We start from the raw sequence: 22,069 nt of genomic DNA, 5'->3' as shown, positions 1-22,069 counted from the left end.
AATTTAGTCTTACATTAAACATACACAAAAACTTTGTTTTATTATAATGTTAAGAAGCTTTACCTGTATTTAGTCGCAAATTTATGATCGATTTTTAGAGCTATTTATTTTTAACCTCAATCTATAGGAGAAGTTTAAAGGTATTCGATCACCTCTAGGGCGGTGAAGGGCCCGCGTTTTCTGCAATGTCAATCAAATCAAAAGTTCATTACCCAAAGTTTGCAGACAAAGCGAGCCCTTCATTGTTCTTTGATGATTAAAAGTGATAAATTAGGAAGTCGGCGAATGTCGTCAAAAGACGTCATTGTTTTCAAAGTCTTCAAAATGATGCCTTCTGATTTCATTTGGTGATAAACCCTTCCTCGCCTTTGTGTTCACATCGGGGCAGCCCACCTGATACCGCTCCTTAATTAACTTTGGTCATGTCTTTCATTTCGCACGCTCGTTCCTTTCGTTTTGGTTAACGGTTTGTCGTTTTACAGCACTTCCTTTTCTCGGTTTGTCCGTAGACACATCTCCCTTATCTCGTTTGTTAGGCATAGCAAGTTTATTCGGCTTGTCAATGTTTGATCGGAGAAATAGCAGCAAATATTGTTAAATTGAATGCATATATTGAGCATTTTCGGTTCTCGGACAATCTGCGGTGCTCCATTAGGCCCCGGCCACACGAGGCGGTTTAACCGCGCGAAGTTAAGCCGCGCGAAGTTAAGGGGTTCGACAACACATTGAATCAAATGAGAGTGGCCACACGAGGCGAAGTTTAGCCGCATGTACGGTTGAGCCGCGACATGTCGTCCTCCGACCGCGCGAAGTTAAGCCGCGTTGGAGGGGATGACACACTGAGTCTTATGAGAGTGGCCACACGATACGGTTCGACCGCGCGGCAGCCGCGCTTATTGGAGATAATCTTCGGACATTTCTAGTGGTTTTTTAGTTTGTTTTGTGTGTTTTTTACCTGTTGTGTGGTGTTCAAACAATGTTTGACACATACAAACTCCGAACTATGGTTTCGCATGTGCTCGTAAAGGGTTTGGAACAAAAAAAAATTGTTTTTCCGTTATGAAGGGATGGACCCAATGATTTATGTTAGGCCTAACATTTGGTTCCAGATCACCACACGCTTCTAATGCACAAACTAACATAAGAGTTTCGTCCATGACTAAAAATAGTGAACTGAACTATGTTTTAATAGAGTACTGATACTGGGAAACCCCAACAGGAAGCGGTTCAACCGCCCCGTGTGGCCGGGCACTTCGCGCGGCTTAACTTCGCGCGAAGATAAGCCGCGCGGCTTAAATTCGCCTCGTGTGGCCGGGGCCTTACCACGTATAAGTACTGTATAATCGCAGGGGCTATAAATAATCTTGGTGATATTCAAAAAAGTTCTATTCCATAGCAATGGTAAGCTTTAATTTTTTACATTTAATTAATTATACGTTTGCTGGCAAAAGTCACTCTTCTAGAAGATTCTAGTCAATCAATCATAACTCCATAAAACTACTAGCTTTTCCCCACATTAGCATATGTCAGGTTTTCATAATTTAATCTGTGTAATAAAATCGCATGATTTGTTTGATCGTAACTCATTATAAAATTTACCACTCCCTTAATCCTTCAAACTGGACTCATGCCACACCTACCCATCTCCTAAAACGGATTTCCACCTGGATTTATGATGATGAAACTCAAACTCGCCCGTCCGTCGCAGAGAAAAGTTGGAACTCCGAGAACGCATTCGCGATAAATCAACAGTTTACGTGGCCTCCTTGCCCTTTAGGAACCAGTCGGGGGATGCTGGATACTAACCACATCGACTACCGAACTGAAAATGCTATAGCTTGCAAAGGTGGAATTGAAAGAGACATGCTGTACTTATCTGTTTGAAACAGTTGGTTTCTCTTAAAAATTAAAACCTTGTAAACGAAATTTGATACCTAAAGCACAGACAAGTAATATAAATATTGATTTATAAGTATAAGTATTGTATAAGTACTTTATAAATCTCTGAACCCAAAACATAAAGATATAAAAGGGTTAGCAAAGGCTGTTTTTTGTTTCAATTCAATAATCACTTTTTAACTAATCATTCTTGCGTACATTTTAATAATAACGTTTGTGATTTTGTAGTTTAAATATATTTTTTTGTTATAAGAAAGATGTGTTAGATATATTTAAACCGATTCATTTGAATCACAACATAATTATGTGATGTCGCTGTTAAATTGTACACATTGCGTTGAATGTCAAACTACTGTATCTAGATACCATCCAGAAAGCTTAGTCCTGTAACCAGCCAGAAGTCCCCTCTATTGAACCTCTTCGAACACATAACATCGCCAAGTAATATTCCTGTAAACCCTTCTTCTGGCCTAGCAGCTCCTGTTTTCTGAGTTATCAGATGCAGTGTCCATTGTCGCGAGCTCTTCACGTTTTCTAATCTACTGTATTAACAATGGATGTAAATTGAAAGTCGGCCAGTTTGCTCGATAACGTCCCAGTACGAGTAAATCTGTACGATCGTCAGATAAGCCAGGTATTCGCGGACCATGGCGCGCGGCGTGGTGCAGTATTTCTACGGGACATCGGCATCCGACGGACGACACCGTGAATGCCGTAAATCGTACGTGCGGACTGCGCTGACGTTCGCAATTGTCCGTCGGGAGTTATGGATTTGGTTTTGTTTGAATTTTAGAACGTTTATCGAAAGAATAAAAGTTATCCTGATTATTTTTCAGGTAATTGTCACTTCTTGTATTCATCAACCTTAGGACAAGTGTACGCTGATTGGAAAAAGCAACGAAATAGATTATTTTTAATTAAATTCTTCATTATTGCAAATACGAAACAAGTTTGTTGTGAAAAAGACTATAAGTCAACTTAATTTATGAAGTTGCCGTGCTTTAGCATATTTAAAATTTGTAATGTAAAAATCATTCATGAACTTGCATTTTCTATTACGACGATTATTATTGATGTTTGCTATCTTCTTTTAACTTCTTACATCAATTAAGTTATGCAATCTTCCTAGTTATTGCTAACATAAAATCAAAAGTAGGGAACTTCTGCAAGTTAATAATTCATTTTGTCACATTAGCTAAGTTATTTCCCTTCTTGGAACAGTTCATTTCTGAAATGATTTGGAGTTTCTCCTGTCAGTAAGTTTTTGTTGATTGTTGCCACAGTTTAGTGAATACTGTAGCGACATAATGAGCACCGTTTACAGACTTGGCCGGGGATCACCTGTTCACCGTGTGCCAGTGCCAGTGCCAGTGCCAGCCTCCTGATAGATAGAACAAGTTAGCACTTCCAACAGCGGATTCTTCTCCATTACAGTTCTTGATTAGCGGCGTCTCTTTATTAATTGTTCCCACCTGTCGGACCATCCGTCTTAGTTCCTTTCTTCTTGCCGTCCGTTGTAGTCTATTTACCCCCATTACGTCTGTTTACCGTCTGTTCAACTACATTGCCGCGAATTATGCTATTTCAGTAGTGAGCGAGTGCTGAATATCCGTGTTAAAATAGGCTATGTACTTGTGTGGATTTATGTTGAATATTGTTGAAATACCAATTGTTTCTTTTGCTCTATTGATACCTTAGTCTAACTAATAACCGTATCCCTCAACTAGTAGGTATGATGTAAAGTTTTTCCTCCTTCCTCAAATTTATCAGTATAAAAGTAGGCTAGATAGTATTAATTCAAAATTATACAACTGAGATAAATCTAAATAAGTATATTTATAGAATACACCATAGATGTATACTCGTTTTCTTTGCAATGAGTAAGTAGTACAGATGTTATATTATGTGATCTTTTTTTATATTTTTATTGAGTTATTTTAGCTACATTGGACGCATTTCAAAATATTTTACTAGTGTGTTAAATTCCCTTCTGATATGGGGAAGAAGATGCTGCCCTAAATAGAAGTCTTAAAACACCAATTCAGTTGTAATTCTAGGGCAAACGTCCCCAAGGCCTTTGACGTCTACTAAGCCGTATTTTTGACTGTTGACAAGTAGAATATTCTTGGGCCGTCTCCAAACAATATCAACCGACGATACAATTTTGCTTCCCCCATTCCTTGATGTTGGCGCCAAGATGATCGCCTTCAATTTGCTAAACTATTCCTCGTTTGTAATTAAAGTCTGGGACAACTTAGTAAAGCTTTGATAACGACTTGTTCTACAACTTCGGTGACACAATTTTATGGCGGCTTGATACTAGCTCATTCGAATTATTGATACGACCGTGCTTTTAAGTTAAGGTTGCCAAATGAATTCCTCGGATTTTCAAACTTATTATTTTTTATATTTTACGTGTTTTGTTGCATATTGTTACACTGCACTTAATCTCTTTTCATTAAGTTTTAAAACTGTTAAAAATACAGTAGCCCACATATTATACAACTGTATAGATTTCTTATGTCTTTGACGACAGTCTGACTAAATAAGCTTTGGAAAGGTACGGCTCCAATCTGTTGAATCATCTTGCCCAATATCTTGTGAATGTGTTCGTCAAGCCAATTAATTGTTGTAAAATGTATATTTCAAGATTTAAATTTCATATTTCTTGTTTTCTCTGTGGTGTCCAAAATTATCATTGAATTGTGTGTGTTGCAGGGGAGGGAGGTGAAGGTGAACCACCCCCAGAAGGTTTAGGGGACGAAGCAACCCCTTCAGAGGACGAAGAAGAAGACTCAGTAGACTCGTCGGCGTCTCAGCCGTGTTCCCCCCAGCATCCTACCAACCCCTTGGAGCCGGAGACTGAGATTGTGCTCAGGTAAACAGATGTTATATCAGCAAACTCGTTAGGTTTAATAATATACTGCTGCTATGTACGTTTACCAATTACAATAGAAGATTATAGCTAACGAGGAAAGAATTAAATCTGTATACTTGCATTTATTTAAACTCAAGGAATGTAATACATTATCGGTTGAAGAAATAAGTGCCAAAAGCACAATGTTATAACAAAAATTGAACTAAATAAACTCCGCATCTTTAACTTTTTTATTTATTTTTTGTTGTGAAAACCCTAACCTTGATTGGTTCATGTTTTGAAACTGTTTTATATTTACACTAGTGGCTTGTAGGGACATAAGTCCCTAAAAAGCTCAATAATATAAAACAAATTATTCTAATATTTAAACAAACTAAGAAATACAACCATGTGTCAGAATAGATATCTCTGTACGCCATTACGCCATATCTTTTGTGTAAAAAACAGTTTGTTGTTTGTCTTTGTTTGCCTTTGTTGATGTTATTTTCAATAAATCATTCAAATCACTTTAAAGGTTTAACTCTGCTAAAGGCAGCAAAATTATAATTGTTTGTGAATAAATACTGGGTTTTTAAAGAAGCTTTGGTCTTGTGGTTAATGGTGATAAAAAAATACTTCCCTGATTGGAATTTTGGAAATTGTCATCGTCAAATATGAAAAGGCAAATAAAGGTGTGTTGAGGTAAGCTTAGTTCTTGGCCAAACCCGCTAGAAATTAACATCCCTACCCAGTTAATATTTCTAAGACTCCTTTTGTTGAGGTTTAACAACATTAGTGTAAAGTAAAGGCATCCTATTGACCAAACTCAACCTTAGATTTTTCTGATCAACATAAAAAAATACATTAAAATAAAGAAAGTGTAGAATAAATCTAGAACATGTTTTAAAATAAAAACAAAGCAGAAGTTTTCCATTTAATCTTGTATCGTTAATTATTTAGTCAATTTGGTTATTTCATGTTTAACGTTCAAAATAACCAAATTTTAAAAATTTCACAGTAAAATAATGTATACATTATACAGTATTATAACATTCTATAATATAACTAAAAAGTCTTAATTATTATAGGTTACGTTATCCCTGGTTTTATATAGTATACAGTACATTGCAGAATTGACTGGCAAATAAGTAATCCAAATGTTAATATTGCTCACTGGCTTGATGATAAATCACGGATCAGCTGTATTGAAGTAAACAAAAATCTGCAGTAAATGGCTTCTAATGCTATTCTTATGGAGAACATTTTACGTTATATCTCGTTTTCTGGTAGCTTTACGGCAATTCTGCTATTTTTCCCGAGTCCCTGGGGTCAAGACCTTTAATTTAAGACCCCTCCCACTTTTCTACGACTTACCAGACGTCCACAATTTTCTGGTAAAAATTTTGTCTTACAGAATTATATATAAGGATAATAAATGATTTTTGATTCGTTGTTGATACAGTGTCAAGACCATTCCCATTAAAACCCAGTAAAATCTTTTTGACGAAGCCACTCGATTAACCATTGTCCGTTACTATATTTTGTTTTTACTCTATAAACTCGCACACAATCAGATTCAGGCTTAAAGAGAGCTGCATTTTCCGCATGTTGGTTCATAATTACGTCATACATATGAATGAACAGTAAACAGTTGTCATACGTATACCAAGTTGTCCCCGGACTGCCGATTCACTGGTTCGTTTTAAAGTTAATATTTTAATTTAATTTGTTGCTTTTTAAGGTAAAAGCGTTTTATCAATTCAAAGGTTCGTTACTTCCGAGCTGATGGTTCGGATAATAATCCTGATGTCATAGGCAATGTTCTTGTTTAGCTCTGTTATAAATAATGTTAGTATGTATATCATTTTTAACGTGGTACACGTTGTGAAACATAAAGTCCAGTACTCGTAATAAACATAATATGTGTATTCTTCACTTTTTCAAAATTCGTTCACCTAGTGAGTTTATATTAAACTAGTCTTTTACGGAACAACAGTTCATCAGTGCGTTGTATTAGTATTACTGACCCTGTTTAAACAAATCTCAAACACTGAACTCTGCGCACATTCTCGTTGCCTTACAACTCACATTTGGCAAATAAGTGAACTACTATAGCACAACCCGAGCGAAGAGCTGTATTTATGAGAGCCTGACGTCAGAAAACTCCGAGAAACAAATAGGGATACTAAAAACTGTCCGGAATCAGAATAAATTATAATTATGCGAACAAAAGAAACAAAATAAAACAATTTGTACATAGGAAGACGTTGCTGTGATTAATGTTCAGTTGGAGGCGGCGAGCGCGGGTGAAAAACAACGTCCTCTCTTTTGTCAACTTTAAGATGAAATACTTACGTAAGCCTTAATCTACTTTAGAGTAGAGCTTGTTAGCCAAATGTAACCTTTTACGGCTAAGAATAATGGTCCTTACAATGAACATACATGAAGGCTACTTGAAATCAAAACAATAATGAAAACGTAAATGCTTTCCACTTTACGAGAATCATAATATCATATCATATTCACACACCTTTTTGCATATATATTTGTTTATCGATTTATTTTCAAAAGATGAACAAATGAAAACTATTTTGGATGTTTTTCTAATACAAGATTGTTCATATCCTCTTAAAAATGAAATAAACTTAACCATTACAGTATATTCCACTCAGTGTATAGCAGATGTGTATGAAGGGATAAGAATGAGAAGGTCTCTGAGCCGTTGGTTACAGTACATGATTCCAGTATATATAGCACATAGTGTATAGCAGATGTGTATGAAGGGATGAGAATGAGAAGGTCTCTGAGCCGTTGGTTACAGTCCTACATGATTCCAGTATATAGCACACAGTGTATAACAGATGTGTACGAAGGGATGAGAATAAGAAGGTCTCTGAGCCGTTGGTTACAGTACATGTTTTCAGTATACACCACACAGTGTAGCAGATGTGTATGAAGGGATGAGAATGAGAAGGTCTCTGAGCCGTTGGTTACAGTACATGATTCCAGTATATAGCACACAGTGTATAGCAGATGTGTATGAAGGGATGAGAATGAGAAGGTCTCTGAGCCGTTGGTTACAGTACGTGTTTTCAGTATACACCACACAGTGTATAGCAGATGTGTATGAAGGGATGAGAATGAGAAGGTCTCTGAGCCGTTGGTTACAGTACCTACGTGTTTTCAGTATTCCACACAGTGTATAGCAGATGAGTACGAAGGGATGAGAATAAGAAGGTCTCTGAGCCGTTGGTTACAGTACCTACGTTTTTTCAGTATATTCCACACAGTGTATAGCAGATGAGTACGAAGGGATGAGAATAAGAAGGTCTCTGAGCCGTTGGTTACAGTACCTACGTTTTTTCAGTATATTCCACACAGTGTATAGCAGATGAGTACGAAGGGTTGAGAATAAGAAGGTCTCTGAGCCGTTGGTGACAGTACCTACGTGTTTTCACTATATTCCACACTGTGTATAGCAGATGAGTATGAAGGGATGAGAATGAGAAGGTCTCTGAGCCGTTGACGCCAGTTTATCACGAGAGAGTCGCCTCTCCCTCACAACTCCTCGCTGCTGTAATTAAGGAACCAGCCGTAAATTTCAATAACCCGCCCAACTCCGCTGTTTTGATGTATTCTGAACGGATTAAATTCTTTGCTCAGACGTTTTTGCGATGTTACTCGATATTCGATTCGAAGCTTAGAGTGATTAATGTTGTTGTTAATTAGGGAGCCGGTTATTTAGGAGAAATGTTCGTTAGTGTATTGATTAGACGTATTCGGAAGCCATGTAAATTGTTCCATAGAAAGAATGAACAAAGTGCATACTAATTATCTATTATTATTATGAGATTTTGCTGTTGTACTCGTTTTATATATGCAACATCACCAAGAATTGATCGTACAAATGCCTGGTCCATACATTGTCATAATAGTTTATACTTTTTTTTTTAATTTTTTTACATTTTTTCAATGTTGGAAATACATTTTAACTGCAAGTTGTATACAAGGTTTTCATAGTATATTTAAAAGGGGTGATAATTTGTTTTTTAATAAAGGAAAAGGAACACCCTTAAATTTTCTAAGGATGAAATAAAATATTTGATTATTTACATTATATAATATATAATGTAATATAATAACAGAATTCTAAACAAAAATAGTGCAACCCGCAATTGCTGTAACAATTACGGTTCCAAAGTTATTGCAACTTTTGTGATTTATCCCTAAAGAATATCTTAGTTACTTCCACCGCTTACCCATGATAAAGGTTGTTTACAATCTTATGGGAGAAAGTGTGTGTCAGTTTGATGATACCGTTTATTTGTATAGCCTATTCTTTAAATTATTGACAATTAAAATAACATAGATTCTAAATAATGTTTTATCAAATTTCTCGAGGTGTTGAGTTGTGTAGCATTATACCAACACATTGTGCTCGGATCGATCTAAGGTCGTTTGACGCTCGGCAGGGGGCGCAGCGCCCGTCTTGCAGCGATATTTAGCACCGGTGCGCACCCATTATCGTAAATCAACAGCGCAAACATTTTTCCAAAGCGGTTCGCGACAAAAAGCCTTGCATAAAAACGAGGATGAAGGGGGAGTTGTATTTGCAAAGGGAGGTTAGAAACCGCATTTTGTTTCGGCATCTTAAACGAATAAGTATCAAGGTAAAGGATCATCTTTCTGGGAAACTTGACAAGAAGGAATTACACGGTCAATGACGAAGAGCTCGACACCGCTCTTAGTATGAGAACGTGGAGGAGATCTCCGCTTCTGTCGAACAATTTATGGTCCCCGCTTAATGGCTGTTTGGCCGCCGCGATTAGTTCCCGTCATTGGACATCAGCGCTCAGTGACACGCTATTTATAACCGGGGAATGTCGTCAGATCGTAGTTCACTTTAATGTCACCGTAAATAATACCGCCTTTTTAATTAGACTCTCCTGTTTCAGGGATCAGACGAGCCCGTCAAGAGACTCGAGATGTTCGTCCATTCCGCCGAGGTGCCCGTCCCGGGACTCTGAGGGCTCCGACAGAGCACTACCCATGGCTCCAGTCAGTCCTGTGTCGCTCATCCCACCTGCCTTTCTACCCGTGATGGCGCCTCACAGGCTTGTCATGACATCACCGCAGGGCTCTGTGTCTCCTCTGGTGTCTTCATCGTCTTCACCCCCGATGTTGATCCCAGCTACTTCGTTAGTTTCTCCGCGATCCCCTCCACCTCGATCGCCAAACGATACAGACGCTGCTGTATTAGATTTCAGCAAGAAACGGGGCTCTGATGAAGGTTCAGGTCTTGACTTAAGTAAAGCATCTCCGGTCCCTAATTCGGAATCGAGTCCTCTAGATCTATCAGTCTCAAGTAGAAAGAGAGGACAAGACGATTCTTCCTGTGGTTCGCAATCTCCGAGCCCGCAACCGAGAAAAACGCCAAGAGTCAATACCGATTTCAAGACCGTTGTATCTCCGTGGACATCTCCAGTAGTTGCCTCTCACTTCCCATACTTTGCTGCTGCCGTGGCTGCAGCAAATAGCTTGTCGCCAAAACTTAACGCGAGCCTCAACAGTCATTCAAGTAGTGATAGCTCATTGTGGAACGGAAAGATGAAGGATAAGCCAGCATTTACCCCAAGTGATGCGACAAAAGCTTTAGAAAAGATGAGTGAACTCAGTAAGCTTGGAGGGGACGAATTCAGGTCAATGGGAAATAGCGCAAGTTCTGGAGGAAGGCACAGCGCGTGGCAGTCACATTGGCTCAACAAAGGAGCTGATCAGGCGAAAGATGTGTTGAAATGTGTGTGGTGCAAACAGAGCTTTCCGACTTTGGCAGCTATGACGACGCATATGAAGGAAGCGAAGCACTGTGGAGTAAACGTTCCTGTCCCGAACATTCAGCCTCCTCCACCACCAATCCCCCCACCAACAACACCTACCTCATCTGTTCCTCCAGTTAGCTTGCCAAATCTTTCATCGTCAGGTAGTGGCAAACCCTCTCCAGCAGACCTCAATCTTCTAATTAAAGAGACGATGCCATTACCAAGAAAACTCGTTCGAGGACAGGACGTCTGGCTGGGTAAAGGTGCTGAGCAAACTAGGCAAATATTGAAATGTATGTGGTGCGGCCAAAGCTTCAGGTCATTGGCAGAGATGACAAGTCACATGCAGCAAACTCAGCATTATACAAACATTATCTCTCAAGAGCAAATTATTTCTTGGAAGTCGGCAGATGAAGGAAAATCTAGTGGGGGAAATGGTGGCAGTGGTGGAGGTGGGTCGTCTGGAAACGGTAGCAGTGGAACCGTAAGTTCAGCCGGAGGTGCAAGTGCAGCTAGCAGTCATGTAAGCGCAGTTCTCACTTGCAAAGTTTGTGATCAAGCATTTAGTTCTTTGAAAGAGCTTAGTAATCACATGGTTAAAAACTCACATTACAAAGAGCATATTATGAGATCCATTACAGAAAGCGGTGGACGAAGAAGGCAAACTCGAGAAAAAAGGAAAAAGTCCCTTCCTGTCAGAAAACTCTTAGAGCTAGAAAGAGCTCAAAATGAGTTAAAAAATGGCGAAGGAGGAATGATGATGATGGGTGGGAAAATCGGCCGTGAAATGCATTCGGCTGGGCGTATAACCTGCGAAAAATGTGGCGAGAAGATCGATATGGCTGTGTTTGTTGATCACATCAGAATGTGTATAGGAGGAGGACATATCAGTAGTGATCAGAGAAATCTCCTCAAGTCGGCATTATTATCCAGTAACATGATGCCTAGTGAACAACACGCCAGTGTCACACAAGCTCTTAGAGAAAGCAGAAAAATCAAAAAAGAAGATGCACAACTATCCCCGTCGGCCACTGATCTTTCAGTTCCCCCCACCAGTCCTGATAAGGATTCTGCTAAGCAAGATGGTAAAACATCTTCTCCTTCTGTTCTTAATGCAATAGAAAAGTTAATAGAAAAAAGTTTTGACTCAAGAGCAAGGCATGGAGCGTCTGGCTACGCTGGTCCTGGTGGTATGGGTCAAGGGGTTATCGGTTCCAGCATTCTGAAGAGGTTAGGTATTGACGAGAGTGTCGATTACACCAAACCTCTTGTCGATCCTCAAACAATGAATCTTCTTAGAAACTATCCTCACCATTCTCACGGCCATTTTGGTAGAAGAGAACGAAGCGGGAGTGAGTCCAGTTCAATGTCAGAACGTGGTCGCACCGAAGCTTCTACGCCCGATAGGAAGTTTGACCAAACGGACAGATTAATGAGTTCTACGCCGCGGACAACACCTGAGAAGAGGATACAAACTCCACCATCAGCAAAAAACTTGACCCACGATGATTCCACCGAAGAAGACGTCCGCATTAAGAAAGAAATTGAAGATGATGAGGTGCCCTTAGAGAGTAACATGAGACACGGTATAGTCGTAAAGAAAGAAGATCTGGAAAATGGAGACGATGAAGATGAAAGGAGGAGTTATCACAGTGACGGACTTAATTTACAACGAAGTGTAAAGGAGGAACCATTGCCGTCACCAAGGTTAACTCATGACGAACCCGAAGAAGACCGCCGGAGTCACAACAGCATGGTTAGCCCTGGACTTAGTCCTAGGCAACCTACCCCGATAAGACCATCGTCCAGTGAACCAGTCCCAAACAGTCCTTGCAGAAACAGTACTAGTAGTCCAGCAAGTAGTGACAGATCAGGAACCCCTCGAAGCACTATAGAGAAGAAGACCACCGGAAGCTTGGGGGCGCTATCGTCAATGTTTGATAATCTCTCTGGAGGAGCTTCAGGAGGAGGTGCGTCCTCTGAACCTACCGTCTCCAGTGGGAAAGGAACTAGCCACCCTTTAGCTGCTCTGCAGAAACTCTGTGATAAGACTGAAACACACCATCATTCGAGTAGCTCGGGTAGGCCATCATCCTCGAATCAGGGACCTTTATCAATGGGTGCCGGATCTTCACAGACACCACAGTCAGCGACTACTCCAGGAGCTATATTAGCTTTCAGCTGGGCCTGCAACGACGCCGTAGTTACCGCAGACTCCATCATGAAGTGCGCTTTCTGTGACACGCCCTTTATATCCAAAGGAGCGTACAGACACCATCTCAGCAAGATGCATTTCGTCAAAGACGGTGTCATTCCTGACCCGGTGGCTCTAAAAGCTCAAGCAGGCGTCAGTGGCGCCTCCCCCGGTCCTCATGGTGGTAAGTCCAACAACGCGGCCTCGACATCCTCAGGGAAAAGTCCCACTCAGCAAAACAGCTTCGAGGAGAGCCCGCACTCAAAGTTCCTCAAGTACACTGAACTCGCCAAGCAACTGTCAAGTAAATATGTATAGCCCGAGAAGTAATCGTGAGCGTAAATGTGTACATTAGAAAGTGTCATTCCTGTACAGATCGCGTTGTGATGATACCATATCTGGCCCCCGGGCCGTAGTTTAGGGACGTTGTGATCTCCCGGTCAGTTCGATCTGGTCAACTGTATACCTGGCCTTCGGCCCACAACTATGTATACTCTATCTTCTAAGAGATACGTGATATTTATCAATAATCTCGTTGTAATCTTTATTTATTATTGTACTGTTATTTAAAGGATTCTCCACGACTCCTAGGAGGTGTTGTTTCTTAAGTGTTTCAAGAAATTTCGTGTTGTAAACTATTTTCAGTAATACGCTTTATTTTAAAATATAGTTGTTAAAACGACGCCCCTGACTTAGCTCTTAAGTCCTGAAAGTAAACTCTACCGTATACGTACACTCGTGTTTGTTAACAGTTTTGCTAATATTAGAGTTTTTCGTATAGCGAAGTAATTTTTATCGAACCTCTTAGCCTAGCTGTACTGTAAGTAATATAGAAGATCGCGGTTTCCTTGTAACGTTACTATACGTATTATCGAATTATCTTCTACTCTTCCGGTATAATTGGGTGTTTGTAAATTATGTATACAAACATAATAGTCATTATTTTCTACTGTTATCATGTACAATGTGTATACGCTGCTGATTTTCAGTCACTTTTTGCATCGGGCTCAGTCCTAGGCTAGTTCTCGTGTATACCGACCCTCAGTATCGAGTGTACAATAACATAGAGTCTAAGTAGTCTATATGTTTTAAACCTGTGCTCGGGGACACGTTAAAATGCCCAATTCCTTACTTTGTGTGAGTTATATACCATTATAATTTCGTAAGTTGTTTTCCAAATTACAAAGATGTACGTTTTTATTTACTATAGATTTATTTATTTAGTTTTACACGGCTCTACACCGATATTCTAAATAACACCTTAACTTCAAATGTATACGAAACCTGTAGCAGTCCCCTCCGTCCATTTTAAAATGCCCATGTAATGAAAAATATATCTGGAAGGAAACTTGATAGATTTTGTCGATGAATTACTAGCAGAGATGATTTAATGTTTTAGTGGTGCTTTATTTATAATTATGTAAACAAAATTAAGTAGAACATGTATATTTCAATAACCATGCATTTCCAAGTCGCTCAGTTCTGCTGGGTCTAAAACGTTAGGGTTGAATCCTTGAACCTCGGTAGTATTTACTAGCGGTTTCGGTTTTGAAGCGATCTGAGTGTTATGTTGGTGTCCGTAGATGGAAAGTTCGCTGCAGGCTCGCGAGACAGTCACAGTCGTGTCACAGCCCACACACAACAACACAACCGGTTCTCTAATGATCAGCCTGTGCCTCTTATCCCGTGATTTACAGTAGACGAGAGAGTCCCTCCTCCCGACCAATAAGACAATCATTTTATCAAAGTCAACTGGAATGTACAGTCGCGTCGACGCCATGACACCGTCCGGGCTTCACATCCTGGTCATGGAGGTACGTCGATGCCAGATTGATCACTTCAATGTTGCCGTACAGAATGCGATAGCTAACCTAGACATTACTTGTATATAATCGTGAGTATTCCGAAAAACCTTATCAGAAATAATCTTTCACTCAGCAATAGGAAATCTCATCTAGATCGACCGTACATTTAAAAATATTATCTTAAATTCAAAATGAAATAACATTTTTTTGCAAATGAAGATTGGGAATACTTAGCCCAACTAAACTTGTGTTTAAATATTAGGAAACTCAGAATGAACATCCAAATGAATTAATAAATAGTAAGACAGTGAAGCAAGCGACGTGGCAACAATGCAGGCAGCTGGCAGCCGTTTATTAATTAGAGACGCCTTTGATGCGTCGTCGAAGGCATAAATAAGAGAGACATGTCAAATGTTTGTCCTTCACCGAGACGCGCTTGTCTCTTGTAAATCATTATTATGGCCGGGATATCCAATAAATCTCCACCATCTTGTCTTCTCTATTTCAAGATGTCTCCCGCCTCGCTGTGTCACTGTCTGACTCGTCTCTACGCCTTGCTTGGTCCTGAGAATAATTTCTAAACTCAGTTGCATCAATTGATTACCTTGTTTCAAAAACGTTACCTTAACCGACTTTGGCAAAGAATACGGGTATGCAAATTCTCTGTTTTTCACTGTTCTTTGGGATGATTTTTGACAGGGCGAAAAAGTGTTCTTATACTATACCTAAAGTCAATTAAAAAAGGTTATTATGTTTACATTTCTTAAAATGTAAATCTGACAAAGAAATTTAGTTTTCAAAACATTGCACTTTAAAACGTTTTGAAAAAAAAATACTATTAATATAAATAATCAGTCTTTTGCTGACTCAATGCTCAGTTTTTCCGCTAACAACGATTTAAACTCATTATTTTTTATGCTTTTTCTACTAAAGTTTGATAAATGCAGGTTAATAGTTGGCAATATACCAACTATTAATTTGCAATATATGCAAACGGTCTAATTAATTGCACTATATTCTTTTTCAATTAATAACTAAGATTAAAAAGCTGAGAATTATTTTGAAAATGTATGAACTAATTGGGACTGTATATTTCTGGTTGATGCAATACGGTTAACTACTTAAAATTTATTCGTTATCATGAGACCAGTTTTCAAATTGAACAGTACCAATAAAACAGTGATGGCTCCAAGAGACTACCTTGTGGCATCCCTTAGTGACGGCAGACAAGACGATGGCGATGGCTAGTAACCCATTTGGCTGGAGCCCCATAAAACATGCCAGGATGTGTTGTCTATGGTAGGCCAGACTTAGTCCCGAATAAATCCGTCAATATGACAATAAAGTAGTGAGGTTGTGTTCTATATCCGTTGCTCTCCCGGGCCTCTTGATGGATGGATAGACAGCTGTCGCCGCCACACGCTATTCTCATCTTCTCCCCCCACCCCTAGCACGACTAACACTAACTAACTACCGCGTTATGTGTCGTCGGACGTGATCATATTTCGTCAGAATGGACACGATTTAAAACGCACTCAGATCCGCTCGAGCAGATGTTCCTTTTAGCTTCCATAACTTAAAGTCGTTAGAGGCGATTCTGGGTTTAGTTTTAGTTATGGGACGAGGGGTAACGCTGCGTGTTGATTGAACACGAAGTAAATCGCAATCTAGTTCTACAGTATACTGCGAGACTTGCATATCAAACTGTGGTAAAACGAGGTTCATGGATCATTCCGTTTTAAGGGTCTTTGCCAAGACTTTGCAATATTTTACATTTTAAAGAGACTTATGGTTTTTATATTTTATTGTAGCTTATCTCTATAATTAATAATCAGGAAATATATTAGTTTGCCAATATGTGGTCAACGTGGCAACATTTCTTAACACTGCGTATATTAGTACTGTAATTGATTGGAACTAGACTTGAATTTAACCCAAGACGAAAATCTTCATGCAATCGACACATTCATACTGAGACAAGAATGTGCATTTAGACTATCCAAACTTGTCTTGCCTTTCTACTTGTTGTAGTAATACTGTTGTTACAACAGATCTCATTTAGTAAAAAATCAAATGTATTTATCATTTAGAGAAATTAAGCAAATGCTGGAATTTTTGGCACAAACATTATGTATTTTACAAGGATTTAGTTAGGATTAGATTTGTGAAATTTACAAAATCAAATACGCTAATGGTATGAACTATGTTTCATTACAAATACTTTAGTAATAAAAAAATATACAGAATGCGATAATTTTAATACATATTTCTTTCTCAAGTGTAATATTGTACACAGAATTGAATGGTTTTAATCTTTCTTCTTGTAATTCTGAGCTTTAATTGTATTCAGACACTGTTACCCTTATTTAACGTTAATGATAAAATTTAACCCATAGACATTTTAGAGGAGTTCATAAAATAGTTAAGTGATCCAGTTAGACTCTGTAGATACGATTTTGATAACGATGTAAGCTTTAAGATAACATTAATTTCTTAATGTTTTAGTATCTAGAGTAAACAGCTGATGATTATAATTACTCTTGCAATAAGTATGTATAAATAGTTTATTTATTATATGTGATATATAGTTAAAACATATAGACTACATCGTGTACAAAATATATTTATTGTTCATTTAAACTTCGTTGTGTTCTAGTACAAGTTATAATAATAACATTGGAGATTTTGCTGTGTAATTTTTGTGGGACATTTTGTGTAGTAGTTGTTATTCAAGTTCTGATCGTTCCTTTTCATTTGATGTTATTGCCAATATTCATATTTTCGTGTATTGCTCACTCTTTTTGTGTTTTCTAATGTTATTATTGTAGGTTGTACCCGAGTGGGCAAGAAGTACATTTCAGCTTATTTTTAATTTTTGTTCCATGTTATCAAGATTGTTTGTTATATTGTTCTATTTACCTCCTAACGTTCAAATCGCAGTGGAAGGTTTTACACAACCGGATGCCACAACTCTACTATATCCATTTCTCTTGCCCACTCGTTCATATAAGACTTATTCGCTCTTTTGACCAAATGCAAGTATACGATTGAAGCTGGTGAAGTGTTTTCCTTCTCTCAGTGATCAAATTTGATATTTTTTGCTCCAAATGTAAATGTAGGATTTTTTATTACGACAGAGTGCATGTGTTCATACCTCTAACGCGGTCCGGTGCTGGGCGCTCGAGGTGACCGGTGACCACTGTACACCGCGAGCGCCACTGTACCGGACCGCTCCAAACAAGATTGTATAGCGGCTGTATATTGGGATGTGTACAGATAGACTGGCGTGTAACAGCTGATTGGCCCATCGTCCTATCGTCATCATGACGTCAGGGTGTTGAGCCGGTCAGCTGGACCTCAGAAATGTTCTTATGAACGCCCTCAATGCTGTTGATGTTTCTTTTATTCTAATTATACTATTGATAGACAATTATTGATTTCAATAAAATAAGTCTTGCTGCAATTATGTTGGTTTTATTTTGTAACCTCTCTATAAAGGCTTTGGTGACTTGGTGCGTCTGAATGCGTTTACGTACGCATGTAAAGGAAAGTTGTTTTATAATATACTATTTATCATATACTTATCATATACTATTTTCCATAGAAAAACAATAATGGTTTTACAATTAGCTCTTCTAAATGAACCATTTTTATTTCCCTTTATTTAAGGGGACGTAAATTTGGCCGTGCTTTCAGTAACACCTCTTTTCTATTGATAATATTGTGATTATATTGGCCAGTTTATCCATTTAATAATTTATAGCTGATTAAAATAAATAAATTAGTATATCAAGACAATCATGACACAGGAAAATACCCCCGCCGCAGCAAACCTGCCGTCTAAGCAAATTTCCATTTGGCTGAATTGATTTTCAATCGATCTATTTAAATAACATTAGGTTTAACGAGTACCTAGGTTTGCTGCTACAAGGAAACTAATAAAGTCTGTGCTTTAAGTAAAATAATTATTGCCTAGTATAAAATGAATATATTTGCCAAGTTTGATCAAAAGATATCCATAAACAAGCAAAGTACAACATTTTACAATATTCTCTATAAGAATAACATGGGAATTTTAAATTTACAATTTTTTTAGTCTTCTCCGTAACCAATAACCGTACAAAAACACTTTGATATACTGAATTGTTTGTTTTTTTAAGCTCTTTAAGAAGGTTTAGAGAAAAATTGAAAAATTTTGTGTTTTGAGGGTCAAAAGTGAGAAAAACCAATTTTTACCCCATAAAACCCCCCATAAAACCCTGTTCCCATGGTCTGATCATGCTGGATCGCGAACTCATTCAAGTTTATCCCGCCTTACACCTTCAAACCGAATTTCATCAAAATCGGATAAAAATTACTCAAGTTATCGTGTTCACGGACACATATATATATAAATCTATATATATATATATATATATATATATATATACATATATAAAAATTTGAACGAATGGTGTTTTTGGCCTCTGGGGACATCAAAATGAAAAAGTAAATCGGTCCCGGGCCTAAGTCTTACCATGAGACCTACGGTAATAGCTACTTCCCTATAGGGAAATTCGCTAAAATGAAAAACAAATCATCTTAAGGAAAAAGATACACTTGTGCCTAATCATGCAATGGCAACAGCAAATAAACTTAGGTGGTTTGAGGCGCATAGGCCTCCCACTGCACTACTGTGCTACACAATAAAATAAATGCCTGAATGTTATAAAGCTGCCGCATTACTAAGTAGGAATGGAACTAAAGGAAGTTGATGCTTCATTGTTAATACTCAAAGAAAGTGTTGTTTGATAAACAACGTCACAGCAGCAATAATGAAAAGTCCAAACATTTTATACGAGAGCAATTAATTATGGATGACTTAAGATGTTCTAGGTCTTTTTGTCTATTTCGTAAAATCATTTAGAATATATGTTAAAATATATTTCTTTAGATAGTCTGTGTTTGACTGAAAGAAAGCCGTGACGTTACTTAAAAAATGTTGATGTATTGGTTTAAATTATTAATTTAGATTACTCTTGTGGTAGATTTCAATGAACGCAGATTATTTGAAAACTTAAACAACCTACCATATAGCATTTGAAAACTGATACATGTCACCAAGTGTGGAAAGCAAAAGAATGCCTATTATACAAAATGAATGATGGAGTAGCCGAATTACTGTATTTAGTACTTACTGCTTTCAAATAAATCAAAAAGAGCGCGAGTTAACAATGAAAGCGATCGATCCTGGCCCCAGTGTCTTTTTTCATTGAACCATCAATGGTAAATTTCTATATTATACTTGATATATACTTTATGTTCAGGTTAATTAAACAACTTTATTTTGTAAATTTGTTATTAAATATTTGGTCGAACTTTTATATTACGCTCTTGGTTCACATTTCTTGTCAAATTATGAAATAATTTATTATTTGTATTATTTATTCATATCAACTCATTACCCTGATAAATACATTCTGATATACCATTTAAATTGTAAAATGTGTATATATAGAATGCTCAGTGACTTGCCAGTTAATGAAAACCTTAGTTAATTAATATAAAAAACATTCAAGTTGGTTTACACGTTTGAAAAATGAAGATGTACACACAGTAGTTATTAAACAACAGAAACAAATACAGTTTCATCAATGTATAACAAATATAAATCGATTTCTTTAGAACCATAACCTACTATTAAACACTAGAGATATGCAATTAAGATTATTTATTGTCGAAAAAATACCAATCAGTATTCGACAAAAATGGGACAGATTGTCTACAGAGTGTGTAATGTTTGATGTAATGGTATATCATTGATTTGTATCCCATCCCTTATATCAATGGTGGATAGAGGTTTCTGCACCCACATTCACTCACACACACACACGCACGCTCAGAGCGTCAACTATAAATTAGCACAGTTTCCGCACGCTTCCATTTGACGTCCGATATCATATTTTACCGTAATTTAGTATCGGAACGTCGGTAGATACGGTCTTGTACGGCGGTGATACTCAGAGTGATTTGTATGCTTGCTAGTACCCTGGTCGGCACATCAAACGAGCTGGCTGAGCTGTTCTTATAATTCCTACACAGTGCTTCAAATCAGTCAATCAGTTCTGTACAAAATGGCTGTCAAGATAGTATTGATAGATTAATTTAAATTTAGTTTCCTACTTTAAACTTAAAATTAAGGGCTTTTTTACATTGATTGTTTTAGTTAGTTCTTCAGATACGCTGTTAATGGTGGTATTTTTAGTTAACATCAATTTACAACCATCAGCGTTAATATACATTTTTGTACTAAATAGTTTTTAAGTATAATCGTCGGAGTCATTTCTGTGTGCATATCTGTAAAGACATAAAGATACATACCATAAAAGTATATTCTCATACATATTAGAGACCACACCAGATAAAATATTTCCATTGAGTATCTCCAGGTTATTTTTTCATTTATTTGACTTTTTTATTTTTAGGTCGCTTGAACCAAATATTAATAAAAAATCATACTACTTCTTGTCAGTATCTAAAGGTCTGTTTTACTAATTGTATAGATATATTTTATCTAAAACAATGTCCCACATACTGAGTTTACATACAAATGGAGGTTCAGAAGCTATTTATTTAACTTTACACATATACACACTTGTAAAATAAGCAAATGTGTTGTGAACTAATAACATAGTATCACTTATAAGTCATTTTTAATGATATGTAGGATTTCATTTTACTTGTTTGCAAAGGACCGAACTGTAAAAAAAACCTTGTTCAGGCTCATTTTGGTTCGAAAAAGTTTTAATTGGTTTTACGATTCGAGGTTTCTATTTAATATTACACCAATGAATACAGACTATTTCAAAATAGAATTAAAATCTGTCATTTACAATAGCTTAATAGCTTTGTAATTTGTATTAATAAAATTGCATGAGGAAATAGTACCCTAAGTGTTATTGGTTTCTGATAAAGATTTTTTTTTCATTAACAGCGTCGTTAACAACTGCTGAGAAATAGTTCACGTAGTTACTTTCCAAAATTACCTTGATAATTACTCTTTTATAACGGTGGTAAAAACTGTGACCAAAATAGCAATTTTGGACAAACAAGATGTAAAATATGCAAACACAAAACAATTACCGTTACAAATGTCACTTTCTGATACTGAGTCGAGTTAAAACAGTAAACAAATAGTCTTTAATAAACCAAACACACTTACAATCAGCTAAATACTGCACTTTGGATTCTGTTAGTTAACGAAGATTCTACTTGACTGACGTCACATAATTACATCTGTCGTCACGTGACCTCTGGGAGTTGAGCTGATATGTCTTATCACCTGTTATCAGTGACAACTCTCGCCCTCCTGATTGGCTGACCTGGAGCGTGTCCCTAGGGATACGTCCTCGTTCAGGCAACTTGAGGAGGATATACATACTGTCACCTGGTGGAGATACTGGATAAAATGATGTACCAGTGGTAATGGAACGATGTATCAAATTATTTGAATATA

General features: G+C 37.5%; 1 protein-coding gene across 1 annotated transcript in view; it reads left to right on the top strand.

Annotated features, from left to right (window-relative positions):
* Positions 1-18,037, top strand: part of LOC128985996 (protein tiptop-like) — a 200,807-nt gene extending 182,770 nt beyond the window's left edge. The window contains exons 2-3 of the mRNA XM_054406042.1: positions 4,618-4,777; positions 9,712-18,037. Coding sequence (XP_054262017.1) covers positions 4,618-4,777; positions 9,712-13,087 — 3,536 coding nt within the window. The 3' untranslated portion in view covers positions 13,088-18,037. The remainder of the gene's footprint in view (positions 1-4,617; positions 4,778-9,711) is intronic.
* Positions 18,038-22,069: the final 4,032 nt, after the last annotated feature.

Source organism: Macrosteles quadrilineatus, unplaced genomic scaffold (genome assembly GCF_028750875.1).
Source record: "Macrosteles quadrilineatus isolate MER2022 unplaced genomic scaffold, UCM_ALF_1.0 Scaffold_2__2_contigs__length_208266976, whole genome shotgun sequence".
Lineage (NCBI taxonomy): Eukaryota > Metazoa > Arthropoda > Insecta > Hemiptera > Cicadellidae > Macrosteles > Macrosteles quadrilineatus.
Note: the sequence above shows the minus strand (reverse complement) of the source record. Positions and strands in the feature narration are given on the sequence as shown.